The 24,865-nt window shown below is 52.1% G+C and overlaps 8 protein-coding genes across 8 annotated transcripts in view; 2 read left to right on the top strand and 6 right to left on the bottom strand.

Moving 5' to 3' along the window:
* The window catches only part of ACET3X_003095 (uncharacterized protein), a gene marked incomplete at both ends in the record, with an annotated part of 29,520 nt that extends 22,775 nt beyond the window's left edge, over positions 1-6,745 (bottom strand). Inside the window, 3 exons of the mRNA XM_069449910.1 lie at positions 6,011-6,215; positions 6,266-6,622; positions 6,686-6,745. Of these exons, the coding sequence (XP_069309642.1) occupies positions 6,011-6,215; positions 6,266-6,622; positions 6,686-6,745 (622 nt within the window). The remainder of the gene's footprint in view (positions 1-6,010; positions 6,216-6,265; positions 6,623-6,685) is intronic.
* A 1,535-nt stretch (positions 6,746-8,280) lies between these two features.
* Positions 8,281-10,119, bottom strand: ACET3X_003094 (uncharacterized protein; the record flags this gene model as incomplete). The annotated part of the gene is made up of 1 exon (XM_069449909.1): positions 8,281-10,119. The coding sequence occupies one exon, from the start codon at positions 10,117-10,119 to the stop codon at positions 8,281-8,283; it is 1,839 nt and encodes a 612-aa protein (XP_069309641.1).
* A 537-nt stretch (positions 10,120-10,656) lies between these two features.
* ACET3X_003093 (uncharacterized protein) lies at positions 10,657-11,452 on the bottom strand (the record flags this gene model as incomplete). The annotated part of the gene is made up of 2 exons (XM_069449908.1): positions 10,657-11,190; positions 11,258-11,452. The coding sequence occupies 2 exons, from the start codon at positions 11,450-11,452 to the stop codon at positions 10,657-10,659; spliced, it is 729 nt and encodes a 242-aa protein (XP_069309640.1).
* Positions 11,453-11,882: 430 nt separating this feature from the next.
* ACET3X_003092 (uncharacterized protein) lies at positions 11,883-13,325 on the bottom strand (the record flags this gene model as incomplete). The annotated part of the gene is made up of 1 exon (XM_069449907.1): positions 11,883-13,325. One exon carries the CDS (start codon positions 13,323-13,325, stop codon positions 11,883-11,885), a length of 1,443 nt encoding a protein of 480 aa, XP_069309639.1.
* A 1,746-nt stretch (positions 13,326-15,071) lies between these two features.
* On the top strand, positions 15,072-17,287 carry ACET3X_003091 (uncharacterized protein; the record flags this gene model as incomplete). Its single annotated transcript, XM_069449906.1, has 3 exons — positions 15,072-15,108; positions 15,158-15,393; positions 15,443-17,287. The coding sequence occupies 3 exons, from the start codon at positions 15,072-15,074 to the stop codon at positions 17,285-17,287; spliced, it is 2,118 nt and encodes a 705-aa protein (XP_069309638.1).
* An 841-nt stretch (positions 17,288-18,128) lies between these two features.
* Positions 18,129-20,125, top strand: ACET3X_003090 (uncharacterized protein). The gene is made up of 4 exons (XM_069449904.1): positions 18,129-18,375; positions 18,431-18,484; positions 18,540-19,824; positions 19,879-20,125. The coding sequence occupies exons 1-4, from the start codon at positions 18,237-18,239 to the stop codon at positions 20,069-20,071; spliced, it is 1,671 nt and encodes a 556-aa protein (XP_069309637.1). The 5' UTR covers positions 18,129-18,236; the 3' UTR covers positions 20,072-20,125.
* Positions 20,126-20,369: 244 nt separating this feature from the next.
* On the bottom strand, positions 20,370-21,961 carry ACET3X_003089 (uncharacterized protein; the record flags this gene model as incomplete). Its single annotated transcript, XM_069449903.1, has 4 exons — positions 20,370-21,129; positions 21,183-21,304; positions 21,352-21,626; positions 21,676-21,961. The coding sequence occupies 4 exons, from the start codon at positions 21,959-21,961 to the stop codon at positions 20,370-20,372; spliced, it is 1,443 nt and encodes a 480-aa protein (XP_069309636.1).
* A 628-nt stretch (positions 21,962-22,589) lies between these two features.
* On the bottom strand, positions 22,590-24,797 carry ACET3X_003088 (uncharacterized protein; the record flags this gene model as incomplete). The annotated part of the gene is made up of 4 exons (XM_069449902.1): positions 22,590-23,639; positions 23,704-24,045; positions 24,108-24,417; positions 24,511-24,797. 4 exons carry the CDS (start codon positions 24,795-24,797, stop codon positions 22,590-22,592), a joined length of 1,989 nt encoding a protein of 662 aa, XP_069309635.1.
* Positions 24,798-24,865: the final 68 nt, after the last annotated feature.

Here is a 24,865-nt window from a genome sequence, read left to right as displayed (position 1 = left end):
CATGTGTCAGGTGGACGTTGTAGGGCTGAGTTGCACGAGTTTGGCTGTCAGTAAAAAGGGCACCGAGGTTTTGGTCAGTTCACTCGATTCCGCTGTACGACTCATGGACCGGACGAATGGAGAACTGCTCAAGATCTACAAGGACGACGCCTTCGTGAACAAAGACCTGAGAGTCAGGAGTACGCTAGGTCTCAACGACAGCGTAGTCATCAGTGGAAGTGACGACGGCATGGTGTTTGCGTGGGATATGTTGGAGGGAACGTGTCTGTACAAGTTTAAGCATTCCGAGATGAGGCAAGTAAAAGGCACAGCACCCCTTGTACCGACAAAGGCGAACAAGGACGTCGTGTCCGCTGTGGCCTTTTGTAAAACAAGGAGGGAGTGGTGTAGTGGTGGTGGTGATGGCAATGTCGTTGTCTGGGGCATGGGAAGCTCATAGAGCAGGAATATGTCATTAGGTCGTTTGTGATACCCGTATAACATGACTTTTCAACTCATGCTTTAGCTTTCGAATATGCCGGAACGTGGTCAAGTCGCTAATGACTGTAGCATTCACTGCGCTCATCGGAGATGCCTACTTGGAATCGGACTGACAATATTGTATTTAGAAAACGTATGATAGCTAGCTGGGTTCATGAGTGACGTAATGGTAGTTTGCAGCCTGTGAATGAAACATGAGAGGTGGCAAAGCAAGATATCGTGGGTACCTCCTAGGAGATGCCAAGTATAAAAAACGCGCAAAAGATACAAAGGACTTGACTGGCTAAGAATCGGGTGAGACCACTTAGGCCAGACTACCTTCCCAAAACATCATCTCTCCAAATGGCACAACGTATGTCTGAACTATCTGGGCGAGGCGTTGCGGGTAAGAGCTGAACCGGATACCAGCATGTTCTTCAGTAAAAGTACTTGGCAGTTTGACCAACCTCGTAGTTGTAGAGATCAGTGGGCGTGGAGCCCATAGGACTCTGGGGGAAAATGTTTGCTGGACAATTGTACACTTTGACGACAACACCCCGCCTTTCGGTTCCTGCAGTAGTCAGTATGAGACTGCATGTGTTCATGGGCCAGGAGACTGACTCGTTAACTGCCATATGTGCGAGGTCACCCAGTTCCCTCTAGTGAACAGATGGGGCAGAACAGAGGGGAGATACTCCCGAGAGGTCGTAAAGGCCATCAGAGCCAGGAAAATTGGTAGTTCGCCCACAATTCCACCGCACTGGGCACTTGACGGAGCAGCATTGGTATGGTATATGTCAGGCAGGAGCATATTCGCCCATGGTTCCTGGGGTTGCACACGGAGCATGTTGTATTGTCCAGTATGAGTCAGATAAGACGACTCGGGAGGGTGCGCATAGTAGTTGAACCGCAATTTGTGGAAAACGTCGTCACCTGGTGGACTGCGTGCGTCTCCTTTCAACACCCAGAATCCGGCTCCAGACGCATAATACACCGAAAATGTCTTGTACCATTGAGCAGTCGTTGGCAACGTGATCTCGCGTATCTGCAGGCCATCGCAGAGCCAGGTCCGGCCCGAGGCACTCACTCCGGCGGTATAGTTATGACTCGCATGATTGGCTGTAGTAGGTTGCCACATACCATGGCAATCTAGCTGGTCAGGAGCATCCCCTAGGTTCTCGACGATCTCGTCAATTTGAAAGATGAATGGTGGCTAGAAAGACGGTTTAGCAAGCACTACATGTTTGAGCCGATACAACTGACCACCGAATTGGGATAATTGCCCGCCATCGTGCGTCTCTGTGCAGTGTACCCTGGATGAACGGTGTGGTGTACGTGGCTTTGTTTTGGACGCGTCTGCCTTGCTCCAACCCACTGTGGTCCCCTCATTTCGACACGCCTTTATCCTTCTCTTCGTCATGCGGCTCTGCGATCTACTGCTTGCAAGACGACTCATCCCAGTCACAGAGGTCAGACGACGAGCTCCTAAATGACAACAGTGCGGGACGGGGCCTGTCAAGCAGTTTCGGAGCAGCCTCTGATAAGCTAGAGATGCTCTCAAACAGGCATGGCGCGGGATCCTGCATCGGCTGCAGCAAGCGTATACGTAGGCCATAGGTTATCAGCCCAGTATCTCCTACCCCGCTGTGGGCAGTTTCATCTACTCGCCGCTGATCAGTGTAGCTGTTTAGCTGTCTCGGATCACCGGAGGGACGGTATGGACAAACGACTTTTGCCGATTCCGTATCCATGTTCGTGGCTTCTTGAAGATGGTAACAAATCGAGACCATGTTGTGCCATGGCAATAGTGTGAGATCCTTTGGTCCCGACAGCTGTTGACTTTGTCAGCTGCGTCTCAGCAAAAAGCATCGGTACCGACCGACCGTGGATGGCGCTCAACATGTCCCATTGCCTGCAGCATAACAGCCGGTTCCAACCGACGAACCAAACAGGATGGAGTCGTAGAGCGCCAACCCAAGAGAAGATCAAGGGTGGATCCCTTCTAGCGAAGCGCCCTGTATGTGTGCCGTCTGCCGCCACGGCACTTATTGCTACACAATCCTCAGGCGGGTCCATCGGATAGGCTGAGCAAGAAGCTTGCCCAGTCCTGGGCCAGACTGATGTTATTGCTGCAATTCGAAGACTGTCAATTTTGCGGGGAGTTAGCACTCAAAATGTGGTGCGGTTGCATGTACTTTGCTTGGTAACCGATTAGTGATATGCTGTAGGAGACATCGAAACACCATTCTTTCTTCTTTGGTCAAGCTTGTGAATAGTAAAGGAATGATGATGCCTGCTCTTGCTCTTCTTCTATGGCCAGACCATTGCCACGATAAGATGTGCACGTGTGTCGAGGCGACAATTGTAGAGATGCGGCTCTGCGAGAAAGAGGGGTTATAAGCAGGCGTCCGGGCACTGTGTTTCTCTATAGGCGCTTATGATGTTGACCAACGGCAATCGTATCCAGCCATTCATGCCCGTTCGGCGGCCTTGCGAAGCGATATTTGTAAGTTGACTCAATTTCTTTTCGAGATTTGGTGAATCTTGCGACCTCTGGGATTCTGGAGAGCAAGGAGATGCCAGATTTAAGTAGGCGCCCATAGGATGAGGCTGACATTCCAAGGCGTGCGGCGTTAGGGCTACCTAAAGGGCCAGCTGCAAGTTTGCCTTCTTTTGCTCTTTTCCACGCTGTTCTGCAGACTTTCCATTGGCGAGGTTGCTGAACTAATGGAGCGTCCGGCTGCACCGGGGATGTACCCTTACCTAAACGGCGGCAAGACGAGGCGGATTCCTGCGACGTGCATCGTAAATGTTTCTTCACCGGACGCCAATCCTTGTCATTTCACATAACACGCTCAACAGCGACGCAAACAGGCGAAATTGCGAGCAGACGCTGACCGGTCGACATAGAGCGGCACACTGGGTGAAGTCGCAAGTCATGCGCACACACCTCGACGGCTCGATGTCCCCAATCGAAAGGCGCGTTGCCTCGAGTGCTCGCACCGAACGGAACGCTTTCCATCAAATCGACCCCCCACTGCCGCACACGCGGCCTCCTTCGAATCTAGAAGCCGGTCAGATAAGGCACACTCATGATATGACCCCGCACAGAGATCTCGAGCGTCTAAACAGTCAGCACCCAGCCGTGGCCGAGCGAGGGGCAAATCGCATCGTGCATTCGGTATGTGTGGCCTCGTCGCCTTGGGTGTATATGCTTCTATCCAGGAAGAAGCCCCTATGGAATCCGTACAAAAGCAAAGAAATGTTCACCGTAGTCTAGTACTGTTCCTGCAACGACGTGAATCAGCAGCGAGGAGCTGCCCAGTTGGCAGGCCAAGATGAATACAGCACAGCCAAGAAGATCGTCCCTCCGTGGGTGTATGCTGCTTGCAGCCGACGGCCGAGCTTGTCCGCAGCAATATGCTCGGTGGCTGGGAAGCAATATCGAAACACCTTTGCTTCACCCAAGGCCCTCAGACCTCGAGAGCCCAAAGTCTTGTTACGATTGGCCGGAAACCAAAGGCCGCTATCAGAGACCAGTCGCAAGAGCTAGGCCTAGGTCATGACAAAGGAACCTGGAAAGACGCGCTATTGGCGCCATGGGCGCAAGATTGGAGCGTCGTGCCAAGACAGTGCCGACGGGACGACAACGGCTACACTACTACGTGTCCTGCTGTGCACACTTTGGAAGAAGAGACTGGTGCGACACGAGACGAAGACCAACTGCGCTGGGGAGAGATGACGCCCAAGATGACTTCAGCCTGAGGATCAGGATCCAGAAGCCTCATGCCGCTTTCCAGCGTTCGATGGTCGATGACAATCGTTGGGAACTTGGACCAACCCGGCATTGCTGCGAGGCATGTATTATCCACGTGCTGCCAGCCCAGCTACCGGCTCCGGCAACTTTCGAATCAGATGTCCTTCAAACGGCTCGGCTCCGGGAAGTCGCCCGTCGGTATCGCGATCATCGCATGACCCCGGTATCATATGTGGGCGCATCCGTACTTGGGCGGACAAGCGTATGCGGATTGAAGGGGCAAGATAGGCTTTCGGAGCATGTCGCTAAGCGGCGTGACTATTGGAGAAGCGCTTCAGTCCAGTCAAGCACAGCGCCTGTCTACGAGTGCAGTCGTCAAGAGGAGCGGCGCGCTTGCTCATGGGTTTTGGCAGATGTATAAGGATGGGGTTTAAGCAAGGCATGAGGTCTGAACCAAAATCGGGGTGAGATCTGATAGCGGCTGCGGAAGCTAAGACAAAAGGCACGTTCTTTCCTCGTCGAAGACGGAAATCTCGCCATCCGGCCAATCACGCTTCACCGGCATCATGCCCATTGTTTGCCTGAAAACGGGTCGCACAACGACACACGATGCTCAACTTCACTCCAAACATTCCGACTTCAAACATCCATACTCCCAAGCGAAGCATAGCTGCAGCGTCTCTTGGCATCGCGGCCGAGGACAAGCACCCAGCCGCCCCTCCGCCTCTTCGTCCGTCAATAGGGGCCATAGCGCTCACACGGAGTGGGACCTCGTATCGCTGCTTCAACGCCGACCACAAGACAAGGAGCGCGCGCTAATAGCAATTCTCGTGGGCCACGATCACTCTGATCTCGGCTGGAAGACGATTCGAGTCGCCTCCATCACAAGTCCGCGGCTGCGTAGGCTCTGTTGGTGGAACAAGTTCTATGTAGACTATGCGAAGCGCCAGAGGAAGCCTTCCCACTTCGATCGAACGTGTCGTTCCCACTCACAGCACGATACCCTATCAGACAGCCTGCCGAAATGGCGTTTTCAACAGCCAGACTTTATAGCACGACGCGGAAACTGCAGTCCATCTCGCTCATCCTCGCCACCGACATATTGCGCGGAATCTTGAGACTAGTATGAAGTCAGCACGCTCCTTGACGCAGTTTGCGGGCACCTCACGAATAGACCATATGTCCAACCAATACGTCTTTACACCCGCCGATAAGCGTCTCGACACTGCGTTTGATCTGCTCAGGCTCTTGAGCATTTGCCTCCAGCAACCGCTTCTCTGCATCCAACAGTCTTGCCCAGCTCTCTTCCACCATCTTCACACATCGATCGACGGCGACCTGCGCACTGCATCCGTCGTTCCAGACCATAACCGGGATTGCAGAATCGATATCGCCATCATCGATTTCCTTCCGTAAGCTTACGATGTCGTTCCAGAGGAAGTCCGAGATAGCTACCTCGCGTGTTATGGCTATTAAAGCCTCATGACTCCATACCGATGAGGGCAGTGTGAGACCGTAGGCCCATTGCATAACAGCGATGCAAGGGTTGGTCCCAACGGTTCTCAAGCGGCGCGCTGTGTATTCATCTAGAGTGGACATGCCCTAAAAGTGCTCGTACAAAGTCAGCCTAGATCTTACGTGCAATCTGTCCCAGGAAACTTCCTACCTGAGCCCACGTAGCCTGAGACGTTCGGACGCCAAGAATAAAGTCGTAAATGGCTTCAGCGAAACGGTCGCGTGCCTCTGCGACATTTGTTAGCTGATACACACAGTGCAAGCACTAATTGGTCGTACCCTTCGATTGTCCTTCCTGCATCGCCCTTCCTATATTGACCCATGGACCGCAGTTGTGCAATCGCCCTGGCGCTGGGATTTCGGTATCGAGTTCTGGTTGCAAGCAATATCGGATGAAGTTGAGTGTATCGTTACAGTACGCTTCGGTCTTGTCACGGTCGTTGGTCAGAGTGCCGCAATCAATCTCATCATCCCAAAAAAAGAACTATGACTCCATGTCAGCAGAGAACTATCGGAAAGATGGAATTCATTTACCCAAGCTACCAGTTCTCCTAACACGATGAACTTCTCTAGCTCGACATGGGTCCAGAAGTATCCTACGCAGAGGCCGTTGTCCACTCTGCGCTGTTTCTTCCTTTGACTCTCTGTGCTGATGAACTTTTGGAAGTATCCCTCTAGGTGATCCCTTAACACTTGGACATGTGGATGTACTTTGGCAACCCAATCGGCATATATGTAATATACATCCGGAACGTAAATTTCTTGGCCACGAAGACGATCAATGATCTCTGTACGGTGATCTCGAGCCTCGGGCAGTCCACTCTTGGTCGCAGAAGGGACGAGTGGCCTAGGACTCTCAGTGCGCCCAGGGACGTAGAGAGACCTAGACAGCTGGGATAAGATAAGTACTATGGCCGCGGAGATGGTAAGGAGGAACAATACAAGAAAACATACAAGCCTGAGGTATGATATAGGAAGCGATGTCCAAGAGCTGAGGATACTAAGAATTGCCATGGTCATAACAAAAGACTAGAACGGACAAATACTCCAGACAGCAAAATCAAGTCGACTACGGCTTTCGCGACGTGATGAAGAACAGGAAGCTCCTTTTTGATTGTCGGACCATGCCATTCACGTCATTGGCCTCCCAGTATTGAATTCCTTCGACATTTTGGGGTCTCGAGGCGCTGCATCATTTACCCGACACGCCCTTTCGCACTGCACTGCCGACACACGTTCATCGCCTCGAATACCGAGCCGCAGTTGCATTGCCAAAGTTGTCCGGAACCAATCACGATATTCCTAGCTGAATGTATTTGACGTAAGCGAGGCGTTCGGGCGCAGTCCACGTGAGTGCTATGTAAGGGTTATCTGTCGCACGAACTCGGCTGTCACTACACGCCACGTTCTTACGGCTGGGGAACACGAGAGCGTGCAACTCCGTATGACGATATACCACTGGCCTAACGAAACATATGTCGTTCGCCTGAACCCGTATCGCGCCTTCAGCTTGAGGTGGAGTGCGGACCACAGCCATTATACAAATATCATCGCCGACCACGAGCTGGGCGTACGCCGAACCAATGCACATGGTATTTTCGAGGTCATAGTGAGCTGATAGGATTTACGCCACTTTCGAGCAACTCTGACAATGCAAGCCAAGATACCGCACGATCCTATCGTATTCCGCAACCCCAGTGCCAGACTACAAAGGCATTGTCCCATCAGGATTTACTGAACCGCATCCTTGCAGCCTGCGACCCTGCCGATTCGGCACATTCAATATGGGTCGAATCTGGAATGTAGGCGTATTTTGTCGAATGGGAGGAATTACTATGCAAGCTTGCAGCACGAGATCGCGCCTGAAACGAGCCACGTATTGAGGCGCGCGATCGGTTCACGGGTCTGCAAACTACTGCAGTGACTGATGTGATGAGGCGGTGTAGAACTTGCTCAATCGATACCAACATACAGCCGCCCGTGCGTGAAACTCCGACCCTTACATGGAGGATCAGGGATCGGCAAAACATTCCACCACACACTTTTATCTTATGGCAATCTGTTGGGCGGTGTGTTCATAAGGATAGGAAAGTGCATTGGCAATCGAGTAGATAGACTAGTACAAAGCTGGCATGTACCTCGTTGAATGGTGACATGTAAGTGCATGCATCGTGATGGTTCTTGATATGCTTTGAAGATACAAATGTGCGGCGCAGAGAGGAAGGAGGAAGCAAGTCTTGGGGGTGGTTCCTTCGTGAGGTGGTTCGACGTGGGTTGATCTACAGTCGAACGGGATCAATGACGACAGGAGCGGCATGCCGAAACAGTAAATATGAACCTTTGGCATATCATTCGTCTACCCGAGACATGAAATCCGGTGATCCGCCAATCGTGGCCCAACACCATTCGCCATAATCCATTACGCCCCCAATCCCAAAGAACTGGACGACCCGATCCTCCCATGCACCGCACCAAACCATCCAAATCCACCTATGCCAGTGTCAACACACCCTCAAATACCTTCGTTCCAGACCGCTCACATCAGCAGTCTAAGCCCGCTTCTTCGAATTGACATTCTTGCCCGCACCCACCTTGACCCTGCCGCCAGCCCTCCCTCGATCACCTGTCAGGATGCCCGGCAGGTAGTTCTCGTCCATGAGATCCCTCGTTCTAGTCCGCTTTTCTTCCTCGGCACGCCTTGTGTATTCCTTCTGGTCTTCAGCCAGGATGAGATCTCTGCCCCAGCCACCTTTGCCTCCGCCCTGGCCATGACTCCACTTGGTGTTCGCAGTACCAGCAATAGGCTTAGGGATACTGTATTTGTCGCCTCGCTTGTTGTACTGGTAGTTCTTGGCCAAGTGGATCTTGAACTCTCCGGCAGCGTTCGTGGAGCAAGTCACACGCTGCAGGGTCGCTTGACCGCAGCGGGGACAGAATTGTTTGTCCATTTGCTTTACGATGTTGAAGCATGCGTGGCAGCGGAGCACCTTTGTGTTGACGTTTTTGATACGCTGCATGTTTGTTGAGAGGAGTTGCAGGTTCATCTGGAGTAGCACGTTTTGCATCGCAAAATCGATGGTCATGGTTGCTACATCTAGCTGGCGGTTGGCGGATGTGTGGATCTGGGGCTGGATGGCACCGTCCTTGGCTTGGTGCTCAGTGAGATTCTGGGGCGTTATCCAGTCGCCATCTGAATCCGAGTCCACAGCTGAGTCGTCAGTTGTCGGGGGCGTAGGTTGTTGAGTCGCACCATGAGAGATTGAGAGGTCCTCCATATCTCGCTCTAGGTTCGGCTCATCTGAGCTGACCTCTTGACCTGGCTGCTGCTCATGCCCAGGTTGTTCAGTTGTGAGTGAGAGCTCTGCTTCCTGCTCAATGTGGATGTTGGTGGTGGGCACCTCAACTGCGGTTGATTGCTCGATCAGCCCTTGGTTACCAGCCTGTTCTCGAAGTTGCTCTTGAACTTGTTCTTGGACCTGCTCTTCAATTTTTTCTTCAACCTGCTCTACAGCCTGGGAATCGAGCTCTCCCTGAGCCTGCGTCTCAAGCTGCTCGTGAACTTGGTCTTGCATTTGCTCATGGACTTGATCTTGGACCTGTGCAACGACCTGTTCATGTATCTGTTCCTCAATCTGCTCACGAGTGACTGCTACACCGCCGTCCTCTTCGTCTACCTCAGCTGACGAAGATTGTTCTTCCGGTTGCTTCCCTTGTTGTGGGCTGTCTTGGACCTCCTCCGCAGGCTTGAAGTTGAACTTGGTGGATTTGGGCGCTCTAGCCTTGGCTGCCCGCTTGCCTGTAGGCTGTTCCCAACCCTCGTCTGCCGCCTCTAGCTCAGCGATTTCGGCGTCAACCTGGCCGCCCTCCACCTCTTCTTCAGCTGCGTCTTCAGCTGTGTTGCCGGCTGATTTAGCCGCCCTTCGCCTGTTCTTGCGCTTCTTTGTTGAGCTGGAAGAGCCCTCCATTTGCGCCTTTTCTTCGTTTTCCTTTTCGATTTCCTCGGGCCTTCTCTTGATTTCTCCCTTTGGCGACTCTCTCAAACCCCAGTTCCCCCCATTCCTCTCACAATGCACCTCATAAGCCAGAGCTAAGATACCCAAATCCTGTCTACTCAGAACCGCGTGATCACCCGTCTTCTTACTGAATGCAATGACCGCATCGTAACTCGCAGGACTAGGGTTCCTGATCTTCAAAAATGGAATGAGCGTCGTCTGCACACGTGATCGTGTCGCTTCATCGCGGATCTCAGAGAGAATGGCAGGGGTGGTCCATAGTTCCTCGGCCGCGTTGATGATGGTAGATATCGATACGGTATTCTTGATCAACGGACCAGTATCTAGAATAAGCGAGTGAATCGGTTTCTGCTGAGTTGCATTAGGCGTCGCCATTATTTTGTGATCTGGGCGGCAAATCGCAGCCGAGTATTCGAAATCTGTCTGTTTGTCGTAAATGGGCGGAAATTTGACACAGTCTAATGCCCCAAATATGACACGAATTTTTGATCGTTGATATGTGACTAGGCTGTGCCGCTGGCGTGGTGGAAGATTTCGCAATGGTGGCGGTGGGGCGCGACTTTTTCGCTGTGAAAACCCTCGCGAATTTTGATTGGCTGGCTACACTAGGAACGGCAGCAGACAGGCTATGACTGCTATAGACAAGACTTGGGCTGCCGATTTGTTGTCAAGTCGATCTGCATGCATTGCATGTGTGCGTGGTTACGGCCTCGATTGCTACCCAGTAATTCTGACTTGTCCTTGGTCATAGTTGTGAGATGTTCATGAGATCTATCATTCAAACGCCGCCCAATGCTGAAGTTGCGAGTCCATCCTAACGTCGCTTGTGGTATACAGTACACATACATGAATTACATCAACGCCGTCCTAGCTCTCGCCCGTAGTGTTCAAGATTTCCTCAAAGGTGAAAACTTAGGCAATGGGTTTGCTCCTTTCATCCTCGGGCATACGCATGTACGCATCAATCGCTGCACTGAAAACCGCGAAACCTGCACATCCCACGGCCACAGCTTGCGGGCCTGCGTTTCTTGCCAATATTCCACCTGTCAAACAGCCTCCGGCCACGCCGTTGTACAAGTCGTTCTTGGCTCGTAGGCCCTCGATGGCGCATTCAGTGCCTGAGAATATGGCGCCGACTTTGGCAAAGTTGCGTCCACTGGAGATGGAGGATCGGTACATGTCGCGCAGACCAGCTCGTAGTTGTTGGCGAAGCGGAAGGTCTTTGATATCGACGGCTGCGGTAGCGGCTGGATTTGGGAGGGCAGCGGTGGCGGAAGCAGAGGGCGCTGTGGTGAGAGTCGCTGCGGAAGCGGAGTTGACGTTGCTTGTAGCCAGGGTTGATGGCTTAACGCCTGCTATTGATATCGCGCCAGGGGCTGTAGTGGCAGGCTTGGTAGCTGGTATGTTTGTGGGGAGGGGTTGTGACATTGGGGTATCGTATCGCATCTGGCCATGCCATGTCAGTCATGTCTGCCCTCATGGTTGCGCACATTGCAGTCGTTTGAATACATACCGAGGCCATGAAGAGTCCAAACATGGCACCCAGACCACCACCCATGATGCCTGCCATTACTGTCTTGCCCATGCAAGACTCCATGCCCATTTGCATTGCTTTCACCATCTGCTGCTCTTGCTCCGTCATGCCTGCATTAGGGTTCAGGGCAGCTGGCATTGCGCCTACCCCTCCTATTCCGCCTGGAAAAGACATGTTGGGAAACGGCTGTTCACGACTGCGATAAGAAGCGGACGTGGGTCAGAAGGGATGCTGTTGCAAAGGTGGGTGCGATGCGCCGCCGCTGTGTGGAACTTTTGCGGAGTTCGGGCGGAGGACGGAACATACCGCGGCTGTGGGGCTTGGCAACCACTCGCACAGAGTCGCCACGCACAATCCAGCCCAGTTGCTTGCTAGACATGGATAAGAGTAATCGGTTTCTCATTATGCTTCCAACGACGGTACATATCTATCCGAAGCTACATCCAAGAACATATGCCATTACGCCGACGCCATGCTTTCTCGAGAACTTTTCCACACACCAAGCCACCTCTTCAACAAGTTCTGCACTACTGAATTAGACTATGCGGTTAATGGCGTTGCGTCATAATGCTAAATCGCTAAAAGCAACTACTGTATCAAACGTTCAGTTCATAAAATCGCCGTGCGAGTAATCCTCGCTCCTCGATTCTGGAGGCGGCGTAAGTTGCTTCTCCCACTCCCTCATCAGATGCGATGCAGTACGCTTCAAGTTGCTTGGCGACACTTTGGTCATATCGGGCCAAGGGATGGAACTGCGCTTCTGGTCTCGGGGAGCCATGTCTTCTTGGGTAATCGATGTAAGCGATGATGCTTTGGAGTCGTGACGTTTAGAGTGGTACCTCGTGCTGGTACTGGTTCGCGAGCTACCTGGTCCAGAAACCGGCGACGTCTGCACGTCCGACTCGTCTGAACTGTCCTTGGAGTCTCCCAAATCCACCAGAAGTGACTCGTTCGGCGTGTCCCAGTTGGCCCAGTCCTCTTCGGATGCGACTTTGCGGATCTGTTTTTGCGGGGTGGTTGTGTTCTTGAGTGCGTGCGTCTTCTTGTTAACTGCAGTCGTCTTGGGCTCGCTCAGACCCATTTCCTTCCAGAAGTCGTCGCCGATGGATCCTAGCTGTTGTGTGTTTTTCTTCGAGCTGGCGGACCGATTGAGGCCTGGGCGACCATCGGACAGTTTTCGGCCAGACTTGGAGAGGTTTTTGACACTTGCTATGCCAGTATTGCCATCTGCCGTGTTGACGGCTTCATCGCCCACAGTCGCTTGTCGGATATCCTCCATAAATGTGAACAGCCCCTTCTTGAAGTCTGCCGCCATCTGTGTGCCAGCGCGGATGAGCTGTTCACGCTGTATCGTCGGCATGCCACCCATATCGTACCGGTCATGTTCGCCGGCGCTGACGACTTGTCGTGTGATGTCTGACGAGGTGGACGCCCTCGTAGGAAGCTGTGGTCGCGAGTCGGAAGAGTGGTCATCCTGTAAGTCGAGCGGCTGGTGGAATGATGGCGACTGAAGGCGATCGGGGGAAAGTAGAGATAGCGTTCGTAGATGTCGCGAGCCGCTCAAGACCTTTCTTTGGGACGTCTTGGTGTGGTTGAGCAGGGCCCTTCTACGCTCCATCTCTTTCTGCATCCACAGGTTGGTACCGTCGTCCTCATATTGGCCCGTTGGAGCATTGGCAAGCGATGTATTCAGCGGTTGTAGCGCAGCAACCTTGCGTACCTCGTTGCGACGCTTGTTAGCTTCGTGGTGGGTCCAATGCGTCTTGAGCATGTTCAAATCCGCCTCGGCTTTTGTCAGTTCCTCCTTCAGCTCGAGCACATAGCGCTCTTGAGCAGCAAGGACCGCCAGGATATTGGTCTCCGAGGTAGAATCCTCAGGCTCTGGCGAATGTACAGACGTAGCCCCATTCATCCATGATTGCGGGCGCGATCGTGTCGACGAGGTTGGCGAACTGATGCCTGTGCTCGGCTGGATAGGGAACTGCAGCGATAGGCGCTTGCCTTGGCCAACGACGTCGACCGTCTTGGACCGAGAATGCGACGGCATCGTCTTGGTTGGTGAGGGTTGGAAAGAAGTGTTCGAGTTGGGGGTGTCGGGAGATATTAAAGTCGACTGGGATGACGGGTCCGCCCCTTTGTCATGCAGGGTTGTCGGTGTCTGTGCTCTGTCCATCGAGTCTGCTCCCCCAAGGTAGAAGATGGAATTGCTGGTATACTGTCCGTCCTTCAGAGTACAGAGAATGGTTGAGAGACGAGCGCGGCGGGCGAGTCGGTGAAGAATAAGCGAGGCGGCGGCTGGGGAGCTGCCGTAGACTTCGAGATAAAGGGCTAGAAGCGCTGTGGGTAGGCCAACCAATCGGAGAAGGAGAGACCCTCTAAACCACGAGAACCAAGACCTGAGGAGCGTTGGGCCAGCGGCGCAAGAACTCATACCAAAGACATTGAAGAGAGCGTGCCACAGTTTAAAGCGGTAACGAGTATCTCGAGACACTCGTGCAGCCGAACCCGTAGTCTTTGTGCAGCAAGTCGCTCACGCGCGCGGTGCTCAGGCCATCAACAACCCAATCCAGGAACCCATCTCCTGGCTGCATGTTCCAAGGGACTGCTTGCGCGGCTAGTTTCGTTACAGAGGGCATGTGTGGGGACGCTGAATGACCATGCGTCTGTTGAGGTTGACATTTGCCCTGACTTTTACCACCACCATTTGGTTGCTCAATAAAGTGCTCCAAGGTGCCCGTCACCACACGCGCAGGTTGCTGCTGTCAAAACGCATTCGTGGATGCGGAGGCCCATATTTTCCGAGACGACAGGCGATATTGCGGAGATGAGGGGGTCAGGCCACGCAACTTGACACCTCAGAAGGTGATCCATGTAGCCATAAATCCTGAGCTAGCTGGGGAGGCGCCTTGGGTGTTCCGGTCAGAGGCGGGATCGGGGTCATCTCATACTAAGCATTAAATCTACGGTTGCTGAGGGGAACAGCGGCGGAAAACATGGTGCGCTTCGCTCCGACAGTTGGTCAACATGGAAGTCCATCCACGGCCTTTGCTCCCCCAAATTGCCGCAACGGGTACGAGTGCGTTGTCCAAACGGTCTGTTTCAGGCTGTGGGGACTTTCCGCAGTTGAGTCTAGCGGTGAGTGGGATGGTAAGTTTGGGAATGCCTGGAGTGTCTTGTGTTCTGACGCCGTTGGCTCGTGTTTCCCTCAGCAACCGCAAAAGTAAAGCCCGGCGGGGAGGACAGGCGCAGGTGATGCGCCACCACAACGACGACAGATGCAATTGGCAATTCGACTGACGACCATGGTAGCCGCTGCTGCATGTTACCCGCAATGTGGAGCTCATGCAGGGTAATATTGATGAGGGCCGGAATTCGACTGCTCTAGCTATGGGCATGGCAGACTGCTAGTGAGGCTTGAAAGCCGAATGACATGACTCCCAAGTGTGGTGAGCTGTCCTGGGTATCCATCTGCAGTCTCTGTTGTTCTTTTGCAGCACTGATACCCGTCGACGTCACACCAATCTCGCCAATTCCAAGGTGGCGGCGGGGTTGTGCGTTTGTTGATGATCGGTCTCGTTGCCTCGGCGATGATAGGGTTGGACCCTGCACGATACTCTGATATACACCACAGCGGCGGCGCCAACGAACAGCTCGGTACCACGAGCGACTCTTATTCCTATCCCAACAGTCTTACGCTGCAAAACGCTCTCGTCCAACTTCGCCTGACCGCCGACCACCTGCCGAAATTCCAAAGCCATTGAGCGTCTGCTCAGCGATATCGCAATCGCCCGCCATGGCCGAAAACTACCAAGTCATGGAGGAGCTGGGCAGTACGTTGCGGCTTGCCCCCAACTGATTCGCTTTTGCTAACAGTTACAGGTGGGAGCTTTGGAAAGGTGTTCAAGGCCATTGACCGTACTACTGGCGAGACGGTCGCCATCAAACACATCGATCTCGAAGACAGCAGCGAGGAGCTGGCCGACATTCAAGCCGAGATCTCGCTTTTGAGCACATGCCACAGCCCATACATCACCGAATACAAGACCAGCTTCGTCAAGGGCGTAAAGCTGTGGATAGTCATGGAATATCTGGGGGGAGGATCAGCCGCCGACTTGGTATGCAGACTCGCAGACGGACACCAGCTTCACAGACTAACAGTCGTAGTTGGCACCAGGCACTTTCAGCGAAGCGCACATCGCCATCACATGTCGAGAACTCCTGCTTGGACTAGACTACCTGCATTCCACTGGCAAGATCCATCGGGACATCAAGGCCGCCAACGTACTACTCACCGACCAAGGCAAAGTCAAGCTCGCTGACTTCGGTGTCGCTGCACAACTCACAAACATCAAATCCCAACGCATGACATTTGTCGGCACCCCGTTCTGGATGGCGCCCGAGGTTATCCAGGAGGCTGGCTATGACTTCAGGGCCGATATCTGGTCGCTCGGTATCACCGCTATGGAGTTGGCAGAAGGCGCACCACCTCATGCTGGGTCGCATCCCATGAAGGTGCTCTTCACTATTCCAAAACACCCAGCACCCAGACTAGAGGGCGACGAATGGAGCAAGGATTTCAAAGACTTCATTGCTCAATGCCTCATCAAGGACCCGGACCGACGTGCGACTGCCAAGGAGCTCCTCAAACATCGTTTTATCCAGCGTGCAGGCAAGGTAGAGGCGCTGCGTGAGCTGGTCGAGCGCAAGCAGATGTATGACGCTCAAAGGGAACAGCAAGCGGCATCGCATCCCAAATACTACGAAGAGACCATGGTTGATCTCTCCCCGAGAGCAGAGGACGACGACTGGGACTTCGACACTGTCAAGCGGGGTACTGTTCAGGCACGGCAAACATTGAAACAACGTCGCAAACTGGCTCGCATACCTTCCTCTGGCAATGAAGAGGCTGAGAGTATGATGCAACGGATGGACTTCAACGCAGCGCCTTTGGGTGGCATTAATGATTCACCACTTCCAGCACGCCGACGACTCTCTTCCCGAAGATCTTCCCAAGCCACGGCTTTCCGTGTTCCTTCAGGCGATACGCCCACGGCTCGTCGCGTCAGTAATTTCAACAAGTCGCCCCTGAGCGTGGACATGACATTCGGAAACTCGCCCTCGACTGTGCGACATTTCAAGCGTGTATCCTCGGACGAGCGGAGTGCTGCACGACGCTCAAACCCTCCTCCAGAGGCCCAGAACAATCAGTCTTTCCAGCCAAACCCCGAAGCGCGCACTTTCCGTCCATCACCTCCTACATCTAACCATCCATTGGACATGAACAACGAGAACGAGCCACCTGTTCCCGACAGCCACATGCCCATCACCAAGGATGCTCTGTATGGTCGCCGAGCGTACAGCAAGGTCCTAGATTCGGTTTTCCAGGAGGCACATGCCGACACAGCATCGCCTCATCAGCGGGACGCTATTGGACGCGTTGCGCAAGCCTGGCAGCATCTTGACGAAGTCGATCCCCATGGCGAGTTCATGCTATTGAAAGCCATGGTGGACCGTCTCAAGAATGATAACAAGCTTGCGTACGCTCTCGGCATCGAAGTCTCAGCTGTGCAATCGCCATTGAAGCACAACACCAAGACCAGTGACACTAGTTTGGGTGGGACTACTGTCCATGGCTCAGGCACAACACGTATCCGGTCTAGTACCACAAGTGCGGCTTCGTCGACAATCAGCAAATCTTCAGAAGAGCACGACCATACTCCGACATCGACACCGACGCGGAACAACACACCCATTGCCAACTCAGGCTCTCCCCTGAAGGGGCCAAAGCTAGTCATGGCGAAGAACAATCCTCATCTAAAGTCGCATAAGCGTCGTCAAAGCGCATTTGGAGTTGGCGAAAAGGGCTTCAGTGCCGATGGCCACGGCTACTTTGATGAGAAGAAACTACCTGGCTATGTCGAGCCTGGTATGGAGCAGCAAGGGTTGCTAGCTGACATCCTCTATGGGCAATGGACACAAGGCGTACGTACTCGCTGGCCTATTGCATAGTCGTCCTCGTATGGTTGGACAGATGTTTGCATGAGTACTTGGCTCTGGATTGTTTATCGTTTCTTTTTTTTTCGTATATTCTTCTTGTCTTACTGCTCTCGCGCTCGATCCTGGGTCATGGTCGGGTCTGTTCGTTCAAAATTGGCGTTCGTGGGTCACACACTAATGACTGACGACATCGTGGTTGCGGGTGGTTACCGGAGTCTTCACATCAGTCATTCTAGACAGTGCTAATCTGCTGCATCTCTGCATTGCGTTTGCACCGACGCTGGCGTTTCGCGGTCTCCCTGGTCTAATAGGAATGGAAACTCCAGGGTTGCGTGTGTGTATAAATAGTTTATGGATATGTAATGACGATACCGACGTCTCTCATCAACGGGAAAACAAAGTGTAATGACTCGCGTGCAGTGACGTATTGCGCGCTTTGCTGGATTCTTCCCACATACTTGCAGCCTCAATCTTTCCGCTCTGGCACTTTACCACTGGAATCCATCGTCAACATGCTCATTGCTTCCAGGTATCAGGAATGCCAGCGTACGGTACATGGAGAGGCCCTTGTCGATCGGGGTGCAGTCCATTGCAGACCAGCAATCACGAGCTGCGCAACTTTGCTCGATGAATACATACTTACCACATCCAGTGTCTGAGCAACCCGATATCCGGATCCCACAGACGTCAGCGCTGTCATTGAAGTGGTGACATCCTTGCTACCGAAGTATTGGGCAATGCATGTGTTCACAGGCCCGGATCCCATTGGTCGCGCGACGCTTACTATGAGCCGCGTGTATTCCTTCGGGAGCGATTCCCAAAAGTCTAAGACAATTCCCCGTGGGTGCACGACCTTGAGAATATAAAATGGGCCTTTGGCGCTCCCACATTTCTGGGCATCAAGGCTTGTCGTTGCTTGGCTTCTTGGTATACTTCTTTGGGCATTGCTACGAACACTAAGATGCACTTCACGGTAAAAACCGCCCACAAGGGCGCACTGCTTGCACTCATTGCAAGGGCTGGAGCTGCACCGACGACCACAATCTCCGCAGCTGCAAATGCGGGCGCAAATAGTGCGGACGTATACCCTCCTGCTAGCAGTAAGTTTGGATGAAATTGCGCAGAAAGCGGAGTGCTGATGGTTTGATTGTGTAGCCGAGGTCAACTCTCAACTCTTCCCGCCCGAGCCCGTAGTAGGCTTTCCTGGACGTGAGTCGCGTACCCCTTGGATGAATAACCCCATACTAACTCAAGTTTCCATTAGCAACACCAACAGGGGCCGAGCCCAATGCTATTCAGACAGCGCCGTCATATCCCTACAACGATGGCGATGCGTCTTCGTACCCACTCATCAAGCCGCAGCCGCATGGCAGTGGTTCACAGTCGCCAAACTTTGACATCACAAAGTACTGGGGCAACTTGAGTCCCTGGTATTCTGTGCGAAGTGCAGACTACGGTCTTCCCGATGCCAGCCCCCTAGTCCCGGATGGTTGCGACATCACTCAGATGCACCTCCTTTACCGTCATGGCGCTCGGTACCCGACTAGTGGTGCCGCGCCGGCGACCTTTGCTCAAAAGATTGCCAACGCTACAAAAGCTGGCTTTAGTGTCCCGGGAGAGCTTTCTTTCCTAAGCGACTGGACGTACAAGTTGGGCGCAGAGCTTCTTACGCCATCTGGTCGCAGCATGAACTTCCTGCTGGGTATCGAGTATCGTGAGTTGTATGGTCATTTGCTCAACAACTTCACAGAAGCTGGTACCATCCCAGTCTTTCGAACACAGTCTCAAGATCGTATGGTGAAGACTGCGGAGAACTTTGCTGCCGGCTTCTTTGGCGTGCCTGAGTACCTGGACGAAGTTAGCATCGAACTGCTTGTTGAGACTCAAGGCGTCAACAACTCCGGTGCACCCTACGAAATTTGCAACAACTCAAACATTGCTACCCGAGGAAGCATTGGTAGTGGTGTTGCAGCAAAATTTGCGAACAACGCTTTCAATGCCACTATCGCTCGTCTCCAGTCGCAGGCTACCGGCATCAACTTTACCTCCACTGATGTCATCGCTATGCTTCAACTTTGCTCATACGAGACACATGCTCTCGGCTACTCCGCTTTCTGCAACCTGTTTAGCGAACAGGACTTTTTGAACTACGAGTATTACTTCGACCTCTCGTTCTATTACAACAACGGGCCTGGTTCGCCTGTCTCTGCAGCGCAAGGCAAAGGCTTTCTTGACGAGTTTATCGCGCGCTTTACTCATCAATACCCTGGGGCCAACTCAGCATTGAACGAGACGTTTGACAACTCCTCGACATACTTCCCGCTCAACCAGTCCATTTACGCAGACGCTACCCACGAAGTGGTTGTCCTTGATACACTCACCGCTTTCAACCTGACAGCATTGTTCAAAGGTCCGCCACTAAGTCCTCAGGGCAACCAAGGCCAAAATACTTTTGTAGCCAGCAAAATTGTACCATTTGCGACACATTTCACAACACAAGTCCTTTCTTGCCCAGCTATGCAGCCATCTAAACAGATCCGCTTTATTGTGTAAGTATCATCTCTCCTCCTCAAGTTCAATGCGAAACTGATTAGAATCTTAAGCAATGACGCTGTCGTTCCAATCGACGAGTCACACCCGGGCTGTCCAGCCGATCCCAACGGCCTCTGTTCGTTCGACAACGTAGTCAAAGTTTTGCAGAAGCGCAGTTCTGAGATTGACTTTGATTACGACTGTTTTGCAAACTACACGGCCGCCCCTGGGCAGGACTACAATGGTAGGGCACCAAGGTCTTAGATCGTATCAGAAAGTAAAGACGGCCCTGGGATCATGTGAGAATGGTAATCTGATGCAATGAACATGAATAAAATAATCGTTCGCACTCTTTCTTCACTGAAAATTCACACGCTAGTTGCTACGATGTGCACAAGTGCAGAGTGGTGACTGTGTGACCACAGGATTTTCATAAATGCTCTGCTATTACTTGTTCACATAAGGTGAAACAGTAGAACATCGGCATTAAGTACAAAAGCCAAAGTGCTGCCAATTGGATTTGCAACAACAGTGATATATTCTACTCAAATACAGTCTAGGTCTATTCTGTCTCAGCCGCTAAGTCCCACAAGAAACTTGGCGGCGTAGATCCAGCCCGAAACATGTTCATACGGTTATGGTTCACAATCTGCATAACTTCGTCGCGAATCAGCTCATCTGTGCCTGCAAAGACGTTCTCTACCCACAATACGCTCTTGACAATTGACATGATATCTTCCCACTCATTTAGCTGCATGCCACTCATCAGAATACCAAGCATGAACACAAGCTGGCTGCGTTCCGCAAGGTCTTTGGTTTCGACAGCGGCAGAGTACAGCACCCAGATCAGCAAAGGCTTCAAGTCGTTCCATTCGATCATGTTTTTCGTGAGTACAAGTAGGAGATTGCGAGAAATCGCATTTGTCCATACTGGCGATTGACCGAATTTTCTCCAGAGTGGTGCCAGGAAGAGTAATGTCCCGAGTCTACACACTTCTTCAATGACCGCCTCTCTGCTGTCGCTGCGATTCAAAGGCCGAATAGCTAAAAGGCGGTACATGGTTGGTTCTATCCAACTACCACTAGTTATCGCTAGCATCAGCTGCTGCTCGTTGAAAGCTCGATCGAGAGAGATTAATTGTAGTACATCGTCGAAGATTGTGATGAAGTCGAGCTGCATCGGTAGCTGATGTTTCAATGCTAGGGATATAGCACTAGAAGGTCTTGGGGAATTCGGTGGAGATGTGGAGTCTGCTATCCATTGTGACGGCATAGGGACAATTGGCGGATGGTCTCGATAGAAGCTCCCTATAAGATCAGCCCTATTTGTGGGTCAGCGGGAGTTTTAGCCTAATTTAACTCGCACCATACCTACCAGCTAACTGTGATTCGCAAGTACTCTTTCGCGATAGTATCATAGCCGCCACGGAGTCCCACTATTCTGACCAGTGCGCTGCTGTGTTTCTGCCAGTCGCCTGTGAAGTTTCCCATCAGAGCCTAGGAGATGTCAGCCTTGTCGCTACATTTTGACGGAGATTACTCACAAAGTGAATCATAAGAGACACAACGGCACATATGATCTCATCACTCAAGCGTTTGGTTGGATCTCTCATCATCTGCGCAGTATGGCGCAGTGCCTTGTTATGGTATCCTAGCGCTATTGCATCGTCCTGGGATGGATAATATCCATTACGTTTCTGTGAAAGAAAGTTATGGGAATTTGACAGCATGTTGTAAAAAGCAGCCGCATCGTTTAGTGCAACAGGGTACCACGAGCCGCGAAGCTGACTCGGATGATTGTTGTCCTCAGTAGTGAAAACTAGGTCAAGTCAGAAAAAGATACAACCACAACAGCAAGGCGCGCCTACCGTTTGCTAGCAACGCTCGATCGGAGTCATTCAGTTCGATTGGGTAGGGGTTGAATGGGTCGAGCTGACCACCACCAAACCGATCAATGTCTACGCGACTCTCAGACGAATCCCGGAATTCCAAGACGATCTCGTTGCGCGCCCTTTTCGTTTTGGGTTTCCTCCTGGCTCTACCAACCTCAGTCATAGCCAAACGTCGAATGCGAAGTTGGGTTTCTTCATTCTTCAGATCGTCCGGATGTGTAAGGTTCACAAAGCTGAAGTTTCGTTTGGTGGAGAGATCCATGGTGAAGATTTGGGGATCGCAGTTGCAGTGCGCCTCCGGACGACTATAATGTGATTTATATACTGGGCACAAATGAGCGCGGCGACGACCTTATGTCATTGACGGCAAAGATACAACGCCATGGTCGAGGCGACACTGGGCGGAGTGGTAACAGAGCTGAAAGTCATGCCGACGGCCTGCAGGGCAATTGCACAAGAGGGGCGTGATTTCCAAGGCGGCGGGCGACAAGCGAACAAGCCACTTGTTTCTGTTGGATACCACTCAAAGACTGGCAACATGAAGGCGAATCCCATCGAAGCGCATTTAGAAATCGATGTCGACCGGAATGGTGTTGACTTTACAGATCGGATCAGCGGTTGATGTGCTTCCGGGGGGCGCGTGTACATTAGTAATTGGGTTCTCTTGTCAGGTTGGTGAATAAGCCGCGAAAGCTGGGCGACCACGCTTGTCCGTTCGCCTTGGTGCAGCCGGTATGACTAATGTTTTGATTGAGTCATTGGGAAACAACATGACTTCTTGTGCGACAGGGCGCTGCAAGTTGTTCCTACGCTGTCCTTGAACCTTAAAGCAGCGACACCGGGCCCTGTATACAACGCCGTGACCTTGTTCAGCACAGCCTTATATATTCCTAGCCACCAACGCGTGTTCCTAGTTCCAATGTCACGACCGCGTCGTCTCGATTTCCATTGAGTTTCACTTCCTCCATCAGATCCGGCTCACCAAGCAGCAGGGCCTTAGCCACAATTCTCCAGCTCACCACTTTGTCTTCCTTGATCTCCAATGGTTGCATTATCCATATTCTCAGCGGTATGCAAGTCGCACCAAGCAGATCAATAGGGATTGCCGCTTGAAGCTCCTCGAACGCAGCGTCTTTCCAATGTTCGTTAACGAGCGTGCCAGTCATAAGAGCATGACGGCCATCGATCGTGCATTGCAAGCGGACTACTAGGTAACCAATGTAATACATTGAGCGAGGATCGGTTACCCACGTCAGGAAGAATTTAGCGTCTTCTACGTCGAAAGCGATCCTTCCCAACGTTTCCGGATCTGCACTCTGATGTAACTGTTCCAAAAATCTCTGAGCTGGTCCGCCCAGCGCTGCGTTTGGCTGAAGATCTTGGTGTACGCCGTGGTTGTAATTGGAGTGCACAATATCGCGCTTGAGCTGCTCCCACAGGGCAGCAGTGAATTGAAAGCCATTTTTGATACATATGGCGATGAACCTTCTTCGGCGCTTATCGTAATCACTGTCTAGCCGTGCTTGGAGTGGGTCTACAATGTTTCCGCCTGTATGGTGCCTCAACGGCTGTGTGGTTCCTATCGTTTCGGGAAAGACCTGATTAGCAGTTTCCAATTCAGCATTGTGCTGTGTCAACCCCCAAGGTCCCTTGAGAAAAATCATGTCGAGCTCGATGAATTCCGTGGAGATATGTCTGATGCCCTGCACGCTCCCGAGGATGAAATTCGGAATCGTGATATCCTGAGCAGCAACACTTGGGGATAGCCATGTTGTGCTGCCGTTGAGCCTGATCGGTTCACTGTGCATCATGCTGAGTGGGTATGCCTCTCCTGCAGCAAGGGCTAAGAGTGCACTGACATACAAAATCCTCTCTCTGTCAGATGAACCATAGCCCTTGTACGCTAAAGCACGCCCACTGATGTTCAAAGTAATACTGATCTAAATATCGGTGTACAAAGTCAGTGGTTATCTCACACTAGATTCGTACAGAGACATTACTGACACGGTCTTCGAAGTATTGACATCCTTTTTGTGCAACGCCATTGTGACGAGCCATGATACTTGGTCTCGATATCTCTCCATTGCGTGTCTGAGGATTTCTACTACTAGTATTGTATCCTGCAAGGATCACGGTGGTCTTACAGTGGATCATGTCGAAGGCCTCCTCAGCATATGCAAGGTCCATGCCCGTGGACAAAATAAGGCGGAGGTCAAGCCATTTCACCTTCACAGTGGAGCCGTCGGGACCATTCATGACAAAGGTCGCGTTATGGATATCGCGATGCCTCATGAGGCTCTCAGGTTCGTTTACGAAGAACTCGTGAAAGCACCAGGCTCGATCTAACTACAAGACAGAGGTGTAAAGTTAGCATAAGTGAAAGGTATATATTCAATCCATATACGTACCCATCGCGCTTTCTCGACCTTACGCCATACGGACACGTAAAGGTGCCTAGTATCCGGTTCAGGTACCCAAGACCTTTGGTATTGGATTGCAAGACCGTTGCAATCCTTCACGAATTGCGTCTCCGCTTGGTTGAGCGTCACATCTTCTAGCAGAACCAACAACCGTATACACGATCGATAGATTACGTCCATGGCGGCGACAGACTTCTGTTTATCGAGACTATCCTCCTGATCGATACAGAGCTGGTCGATCCAGATGCCCTCGCGGGGATGGTCCTTGTCGCTCAAAATGGCATCAACGAAGGGTTTGCTAAATGGCCAGCGATCGTGCGGTTCACAGCCTGGATACGGATAATCTGCTGAGTGCCAGCAATAAGATATCGCTACATATTGGCGTACATACAGGCCGTTGTCGAATGATTCTCGCGCATCAGCCGGGAAAATGAGGCGAAAAGGGGTTTCCAAGATTGTTGTTGACGAACGTTTGTAGAATTGAGCAGCGATATCTGGGCACCATGCTGTTAGATTTCGGAGAATTAGGTCGGCTTCATCTCCGCTCTCGTCAAGCTTAGAGAGGCCATAAGCAAAGATCTCGGCCTTGTTTTCTGGGGTCAGTGCCAGTTGGAAGATGTTGTCGCTGATGTACTCAATGCTCGCATCCTTGGGGGTTACGGTTGGTTGCGTGTCCATGATTGTCAGGCCAGGTCTTGAGTGTATGAAACTCTGCCGCTTCTCTCCCACCGAGCGCCGATGGTTGC

This window comes from Alternaria dauci, chromosome 2 (assembly GCF_042100115.1).
Source record: "Alternaria dauci strain A2016 chromosome 2, whole genome shotgun sequence".
NCBI lineage: Eukaryota > Fungi > Ascomycota > Dothideomycetes > Pleosporales > Pleosporaceae > Alternaria > Alternaria dauci.
Note: the sequence above shows the minus strand (reverse complement) of the source record. Positions and strands in the feature narration are given on the sequence as shown.

Excerpts from the sequence above, each read along its gene's own strand:
- ACET3X_003090 (XM_069449904.1), top strand. The coding sequence starts at position 18,237 with ATGCACTTCACGGTAAAAACCGCCCACAAGGGCGCACTGCTTGCACTC. Across the intron at positions 18,376-18,430 it reads CGTATACCCTCCTGCTAGCA|CCGAGGTCAACTCTCAACTC; the intron begins GTAAGTTTGGAT and ends TTGATTGTGTAG. Across the intron at positions 19,825-19,878 it reads AAACAGATCCGCTTTATTGT|CAATGACGCTGTCGTTCCAA; the intron begins GTAAGTATCATC and ends TAGAATCTTAAG.